We start from the raw sequence: 8,790 nt of genomic DNA on the forward strand, positions 1-8,790 counted from the left end.
GCTAAATCAATGAAAGCTGATCAATGAAAATGTCCAAGTCTTCCTTTATATGAAAGACCACTTGTATTTCATATAAAGTACAATTTTTAACAATATTTACAGAAAAGTTCAAACCATGCAACATCCACCATTGCTTACCACATTTATGCCACCTGTTCAAATTTCATATTGGTTCCAAGATCAAAAAAGTTTAAGTTTAATTTTTATTTCATAAGCTTTTCTTTTTCCTGCACCACTGCACCTCTTACAAAGGTTAACAATGCTAACCACTGTTGCCCCTCTTATATGCCACTAGAATGGTGGTGTGCCACAGATCAGGTGCTAGGAAGCACCATATTCCTGTGGTGGTGTATTGGGTAATTTGTTAATAAAAAAATTTTCCTTCTATAAATTTGGCACCCTAAGTGGAGCTGTAGCCTACAAATCTAACTCTCACCCAAATGTGGAATGTTAAATTAGTTATTTGCAACAGCAGCAGGATTCATGGCTAACCCCATTGCCAGCTCAGAAGAGTGTAGACATCAAATGGTGTCATCAGCTGCTTCTTCTTCATGTGGCAGACTACAGTTAAGCTCACATAGAGTGGAGTCGGAGGAAGACCATCATGCGGCTGTAACCTGCAGTCCAATGACGCCCAATCGACCAGTGGGTGTCGTTAGATTGTGATGAAACGCAGAGCCCTAATTGGCTGAACCCTCACATCCCCTGAGTGGGGCAATATGTGAGTTTTATTCCTTTATGAAAAGGATAAAACAGTCAAAACCGATACTACCTTTTATTATAGTGGTTGTTGCACTATTGTGGTTGTTGTAACCTTAATTAGAACAAGGAAGAAACAAGGACATCTAGTGGGCACTAAAGCAGCTACTTTTAAATTACACCCCTCCCTTTGTACAGTCAGATTCATTAAATTATCCACATAAGATTGACTAAAAGCTATTTTACTAAACTTTTTTTTTACTAAACTACTCTACTTTTGCCAGAAAATAATACATCATTAGGTTTGCTAATAAATATCCATATTAGCAAACACAAACATTCAAATTAGTATTTTTTGCCTTCATAACTCTACTGAGCTGGCTATGATTTATATGGCAACATACCATATGTGGCCAATATGTAGTCATATTAGTCAATTCTGAACTCAGTCAGGTGCATCACATATTTACACAATTTCTACCTACAGTATTGGCTTCCAGGCTATTAAGTTTTATGTCAATATTTTGGAAATGCATAAGCCTGTCAGGATTTCAGTTAGAAGATTACCATGATACAGAGCTATTAAATGGTTGTCCTGCAGTTAATCCCTCTAACTGGCAGGTGTGCTGGGAGAAGTAGTCAGTCTATGGGTTGACGAGGTGTCTCCTTGTATGCATTATCCCAGCTTTATTTTATTTATTTATACTGTGTTTGCTGGCTCCAGATTACATTTCAGGCAGACATTCATGTCCAGAGTGACAAATGCGGAAACCTAGGCCCCAACTGTAAACTAGTAAAGCCTGTTAGGGAAAATAGAGGACTAACCAATAAGAAAACACAGCAAGCAAAATAAGACTGCAATGCGAAAGAATATCAATAAACAATGTAACAAATTAGGAGTGCAATCGATGGTAATTAATCACAGCTGCAGTAGTCTAGCTGTTGGCAGAAGAACTAGAAGGGGTTTGGGGGAGGGGTGAGAAGCCAAGGTATGATTTGATGACTCTTCCATCTGTGACAAGAGGCGGGAATTGTTTGTGCTGTTCTGGCTGATGTGGGGAGGTCACTCCACTAGCTTCAGAGACACAGATTAAGCCTAGTCCTAGGCTGAATTCTATTTTGAATGGAGATTCTCCATAGAAAAATAGCAATTCAGTCCAGGACTATGCTTAATCAGTGTCTGTGAAACCATCTGCACTGTAAATATAGACCATGATGATTTAAAGGTCCCTAAAGTGACTCAGATAAAACTAAGTGGGGAAAAATAACTCCTGAAAAAAATTTTGGCTGGCTGTGTTAACTATTTATGAATCCACTCTGCAAGTCACTGCATATGCAATTTAATTTTTAAATTAGTGTTATGCTAATTCCAGAAAACATCAATTGAATGCAATATTACAACCATATATTCATGTAAAATGTTAATTTTTAGGCAAACCGATGTTTCATAAGTAGGGCCATGTTACTTCAGTCCTCCACCAGCTAGAGGTCATGATAGCCTCTTTTTCAAGCCACTTCTCAAACAAGGACCAGGACCAAGAGGGAAGACCACTGGCTCAAAGACATGCTTTTCAGGACATTTAAAGGTCCATGTTCACTTTACACCCTGACTCTCCCCATATTAGATCAACTAATCGTTTATATAAATGGGTCAATTAGAAACTCAATTGTATGATTAGTCACTTGACTGTGCAGTTAAAGTGCCTATGGGGACTCTTGGAAGATAGCCATTGAAATACAAGTTTAAAATCTGTACAGGTCACAGGGTGGAGACATACCTGTGGCCCAATTTATGAAATGTTTGGACATAATGTTTATTATTGTTAACCAAAATAAAGGCAAAGGGGAGGTACTTTTTTGTCATTTAAGGAACAAATTTCCTAAATGTACCCTGAAAGTACAATACTGTTCTATTTGGGTACTGATGAGTACCTTTCACAAGGAAAAATGGTAGAAATTGATTATGCATTACTGGCTATGGGAACAATTTTATGTTCTAATAGGGTACCACCCCAACGGCAAGTGTTAATACCTTTATAACCACTTTTTTTTCTGAGAGTGTAGGTGGCTTAGCTGGCTTGGGAGCCCGCCTAAGACATTTCAATGCAGGAAAAACCTTGCACAGGATTACAAAAAGAGAACACTATCAGAATAAATGTTCTGAGTAATGTCACTGTACATGGTTAATCTGATATGATATATATACTTTTCTTAATAATTATTAATAATAATTACACTGTTTTGACAGTATGATGTATGGATTATTACTGACAATAAATAGGTGTTTTAAGAAGAGAAATATCCAATTTAAGTATCTGTTTGAAATAAATAAATTTCCTTTTTTCAATCTATATTGTATAGGGAATTAAAATGCTGACACATTCTAGTCTCTTACAGTACATGAGCCCTTAGCAACTTTGAATAGTGCTCTGGGCAATACATCTGCAAATAAACATCCATTTTTCCTTTCACCCTCTGATCGCCAGCCAGACCTATAGAAAGTGTGGGAAAGAGAGATGTAAACAATTCCTAAACCACAAAAACAGTGAGAAGCAATTCAAAGAGTTAGACATTATAAATAAACAGAACACACACATTTGTCTTGTGCACACAAAGGAACATGAACCCAATCTCTTTCATAAAGATAGTGAAACAATATCGAGATTGAGCTCAAGAGGGAAATCATATAGAAAAGAACATGCATACAACGCCTCTGAGGATATGATTCCAATGGGCACGGACCAATCAAATGCTTTGCTCACCCAGCCTTTCAGCAGTCCTCTGTATTTTGTGCAGTGCAGACTGGACCTCTTTTCCATCTGGGACCAGAACCTCTATCTCTCCAACACAATACCCAAAGTCAGCCTGGTCAAGATCCACATGAATCCCACCCTCTTCACCCTCCTCAGTAAGAGAGAAAGAGCATCGCTCAGTAGTGAACTTAGCAAAGGGTGCCAGGTTCATTTCCCTCAACCAGGATAGGTCACTGCTACTTTCTGCACAGCACTGGTTGGAATGTTCAATCCCTGCTGCTATGCACTTTTCAACATCGGCTCGTGGGTTTAAGGGTTTTTTGTCAAGACTGGTAACTGGGTTTTTCTGGTCAATTTCCCTGCTGGTCTCTGGCCTTCCTTTTTCCTCTTTTGGACCTTGTTTGTCGCTTTCTTTGTATTCTTTCTCAGCCAATGGATTGATCAGCCCATTTTGTTCTTCACATTTCTCTTTCATAACCTCTCTCACTTTTGCTATAATCTCAGGCAGAATGGTTATCTCTCTGTATCTAGTGCACAATCTTTCTGCCTGATCCTCCTCCCATCCTTGCATCTTCTCCATTGCAGGACATTTGAGTTCCCAGCATCCTTGGCGACAACGCAGCCACACATCGTTCAGTGTTAGACTGAAGTCTGGAGAGTCAAAATACTGATCTTGAAATCGGCACTGGCCAACACATACAGCTGTTGATAGAGGGTCGGAGAGACAAAATAAGAATATCTCCCTGTATATTAAGACCACACTGAAAAGTAATGAGACTAGAAAGGAGTATTTTTTAAAAAGTTATAAACTATTATATTCTAACAGAGTTCTACATCTGGACACACCTCCAATATCTCTTAATTTGTTCTTGATGTCTGGGTCACACACAAATTTTCTCTCCACTTCCACACTCATCGTGTCTTCAGTATCGCACCTAAATGACAATGTCAAGAACATGTCCCATTGAAATTCAAAGTGACGGAGGTGCTATCACCATATTAACTTGGCAGGTATGTTTAAATAATCAAAAGACGTATCTGCACCACTTTCTCCGACAACTAACAGTTAGCTATATTTGTTCTCTTAATTTCCTTATTCTAGGATGACATTTCCAATATATACTAGCTAGCTTGTTAGCTCGTAGGTAAATATCGTTGTGAAACTGTCTATTTGCCGACGAGTTAAGTTAAGTTATAGTTAACGCTAGCTAGCATTTATGTAACTCGTATTACACAGTTTATCTGAGACAACTAATACATTAAATTAACATTATATTAAAGTATATGATACACCTTATTTGGGAAAATAAAATACATACCTAGAAAAGATTAGTTGACTTCGTTGCCCCGTTCTTTATTTTGAAAATAAAATCAATTTCGACAGGCGTGGCGCGGACAGCAACACTCTCGATTTACAGCTATAGATACGTAACATACTAGATGTACCGCTAACATGCTGCATTCTGGGATTTTAGTGTCCGCCAAGACACTGCGCTAAATAACTTTTGATGCAACGTCGCCGGAACGATTTTAAAAACACCAGAATTTGATATCCTTCTATTAAATGCTCGCTTCATTTGCCCATTGGGCTCGAAATGTTATAATTGTAAATATGAATGTAGAAACTGAACTAACCTGTCCGAAAACCTGTCAAAAAATAAGTCTGGTAACAACCATGCAATTTGGCTTTTTAATTGATTATGCACAGATTAAATCAATTGCAATACAAAAGCTATTATTATTATTATTATTATTATTATAATTATTAATAATAATAATGATAATAATCATTTTCATTACAGTGGTGCTTCTGAACAGCAAATACTCAGGTTATGCATGTTATCAACTATGAGAAGAGGAAGATAATGTCTGTGATAGAAAGTGCAAGAAAGACCTGTGCATAAAAAAGTTTTGCAGCCCATAAAGTGAGTGAGTACTGCCGGTGTGTATTCAAATGGGCTGTTTTCTTATAAACTCCATGTAGGCAGAAATGCATTTGACAATGATGAGTAGTTTATAATACTTTTGTGGGTTAAGGATGTTATTCATGATGCATATCGTGTCAGGCATTTTCTTGTATGCTCTCATACTGTAGGCATCAAATTATAATGTAGTCAATGATAACAATGTGATGATAAATTATGAGAACATATGACTACTGAATACTGTAGTTCACTAGATAAATTGCATTTTTTTCTAAAGCTGCTATTACTAATGTTATTCTTGTTCATATCATATTGCATAGCACATTACCCCAATCACTGTACTCAACCCAGCAACATTCCACCTGATAGCTGAAACTAAGTAGGGGTGGGCTTGGTTGTTACATGGATGAGAGACACCAGAGGAAACCAGGCTACCACTGGAAGTGGTATTTCTGGCGTCTGATGGGGTTTTCAGGGGTAGAATGGTAGCTGCATATCAGAAATTAGCGCTAGTTCGTGATTTTTGGACCTCCCTTACTATGAGTTGGTTTGGCTTCCATGAAAAAGACTATGTAAATGGTATTGTCAAATGTGATTTTGTGTGTTACTTAAACACAGAATTAATTTATAAACAGAGGGTTAGGCCTAACCATCCATCACCTTCAGACAAGAAAATTATTTTTGATCATACATACTGCCCTATAAAGCATTTATCACAAATTCAGGGCACTCGTAATCATAAATACCCTTAGTGTAAAGCTATCCAGCATTTTCAATTTTGTTTTTTGCAACCTTTTTTTCATACTTCTGATGTTTACAGAAGTAATTATCAGGCATGATTAATGAACCCTAATTCAATTGCCATATGTCATGAAATTCATGAAAAAATATTTTATTTTGTTTTATTTCATCGACAATTGCCAACCCTTCACAGAAATCTGCAAAACTAAAGACTATTGTTAAGACTATAAGCTACTTGGCTACATCCATGTGCAGTTTGTAATACACTAAGCACTAGTATCTTCCTTGTGAGAACCTATTCAGTGTGCATACACATTTACATTTTACATTTATTCATTTAGCAGATGGTCAAACCAGGGCAATATTGCATAATAACAAGACTAGATGAACATATCAAGTGTAACACAGAAAAAACAAAGAGATATCAACAAAATGGACCAACGTGTCTTTGAGTAGCCTAAAATCATCCAACAATAGTTTTCATACGCATATTGTTACACAAGTACAATAATGAATGGGACCATCTAAAGCAAGACAAAAGTAAAAGTGCTACAAATGCAATCACATAGTGCTGCAGTTACCAAGAACTAGATGTTCAATAAATCCATATCAACAAATAACAGTTCAGGGAGCCAAGATGCAGTATAAACAGGCTTTTTGTTTGTACAGGCCAATAAGGAAGATGGCCAATGACTGCCTTTTGTTGCAACACTAGCGGGGTAGATCAGGGGTTATCTAGGGCCAGAAAGATGTAGAATGGTGTTCGGGCACCTTAGGCAAATAAATAAAGTTAATACCTCATTGAATTTGACCAGCAGTTTCACAAGCAATGACAGTCCAGTTTTAATTTGGGTTAAAGGGTTTAGATAAAAAAATAAAAGAAGAAGGAACGGACAAAAGAGGAAGTCGACTTTTTTCTGAGGGTAAAGAAGGATTTCTCTGACACCCAGTGAACTTTAAATACCATATGTAGGCCTATAGCAGAAGATTGTGTCAATAGAATAAATACTTTTTAAAACATTGTTTTCCTTAAATACAAATTATACATGATGGATTAGATCTATACTTCACACAGTCTACATTTTAGACAGCTAAAAAGTTTAATTATTCTTTTTTTAATGATGGGGTTCACACGTTTTAACAGCCCATCTAGCATACCAACCAATTTGGGAACTATTTTGTGCTAAGACTGATGGTTTGTACCATTTTGTTATATTTGTTTAAGTGAGAATATGGGAAATGAGCTGAGTAGGAGGTGTGATGTTATTTAGGTGATATGTAGAGGAAGAATACTATCATTTAAGAACAGATCATTATCCAGTGTCACACTAATATTATGTGATGTCATTGTGGTAATAAAGAAATCTTACATGGCCAAGGTTTGAAAGTAGATTCATTTTTGAAACAGCTAATTATTCAGCTAGTCTGGGATGTCATTGAGCCATATGGTGATGCATATAATTTTCAACCATTAGAGGAACAAAATGAGATAAATGGATATGCATCATCAGCATCATAGTAACAATAAAAAAAAATCCTTGGTCTATGGGTGTGGGACCAAAAGTAAAGAAATACAGAGCACAAATAAAGCTGCTGAGATAGGGTACCTACCATGGGAATACTGCAGGCAGTGCTACAAAATAATAAACAGGTTCTTAACAGAATCAAGAGCACCAAGAAACATCATCAAAGGAACAAGAACACAAGAAATTGGTTCACGGGGCACCTTAAGAAGTGATGGAATATTAAACATTATATTTGCCAGGGAACATGGAAGGAATGCTTGAGGAAGTAATAAGCAAATTGCTGGACAGAAAAATACTAGAGGTAAGAGGAGAATGGAACACAGGCTCATTTCTTCAATTATCAGCTGATTATATATGTAAAATATAATTGCCCAGATTAATGTCATTGAATGTCAGCAAGGTAAGGTGAGGTAAGGTGGGGTGACAAAATGCTGAGAGTTACAGATTTCCCTAACTTTTAGCTCAAGGCAGGATGCAAATTCATCTGCAGATTCGTCTGCAGTGAGAGTAGAGGATGGTGGGGGTGGGGCTAAATTGAAAACAGTAGAGGTAGCAGCCAAGTGTTCACTTGGATTACTCCTCGTGTTTTACTTGGTAGTATTCTGAATCCAGCAGATGAAGATGCAGAGATGTAAATGTCTACATCAATGGGACTTCCTTTCAGCTGATCCTAAATTGGCTGTAACAGCACACACTGAATCGACCTCTTCAGTTCAACTAAAGAACTGAAAAATGTGCAGTAACTTTTTGAACATATAGCTAAGTGATTATATAAAATGTAATAGTGTGGGTGAAAAATTTATTTCAAGCTCAAAATGCATTTTAAATCGAATGGATTGTGTTTTAAAGCACATTAGACAATCGATACAAGCATTATATAATTAATTCTAAATTTGAGGCTTTAGCTCAGGGGCAGGGGTGTAGCACAAAATTGGGCCCCTAAAACTGGGCCCTATACATAAGCAGTCTCTGTGGGCCCCCTTCCTCTCTTGATCCATGTCTCTTACGCATCATTCCAGGCTTTTCGAAGGCCCTCCCCCCATTTGGGCCCTGGGTAGTCAGTCCCACTTTCCCCCCCACTACGATGCCCCTGCCCAGGGGTGCACAACTCTGGTCCTGGGGGACCGGTGTGCATGCTGGTTTTTG

At 37.5% G+C, this 8,790-nt stretch overlaps 1 protein-coding gene across 2 annotated transcripts; it reads right to left on the reverse strand.

The window, feature by feature from the left end:
- Positions 1 to 54: 54 nt before the first annotated feature.
- thtpa (thiamine triphosphatase) lies at positions 55 to 4,911 on the reverse strand. 2 transcript variants are annotated; one of them, XM_035412808.1, is made up of 5 exons: positions 4,772 to 4,911; positions 4,299 to 4,387; positions 3,462 to 4,154; positions 3,140 to 3,191; positions 55 to 2,815 (listed from the first exon to the last, which is right to left on the reverse strand). In XM_035412808.1, exons 2-5 carry the CDS (start codon positions 4,366 to 4,368, stop codon positions 2,800 to 2,802), a joined length of 831 nt encoding a protein of 276 aa, XP_035268699.1. In that variant the 5' UTR covers positions 4,369 to 4,387; positions 4,772 to 4,911; the 3' UTR covers positions 55 to 2,799. The 2 variants fall into 2 exon arrangements, with proteins under 2 accessions (XP_035268699.1, XP_035268698.1); XM_035412807.1 differs by having other exon boundaries at positions 55 to 3,191.
- Between the last annotated feature and the right edge of the window lie 3,879 nt (positions 4,912 to 8,790).

This window comes from Anguilla anguilla, chromosome 4 (assembly GCF_013347855.1).
Source record: "Anguilla anguilla isolate fAngAng1 chromosome 4, fAngAng1.pri, whole genome shotgun sequence".
Lineage (NCBI taxonomy): Eukaryota > Metazoa > Chordata > Actinopteri > Anguilliformes > Anguillidae > Anguilla > Anguilla anguilla.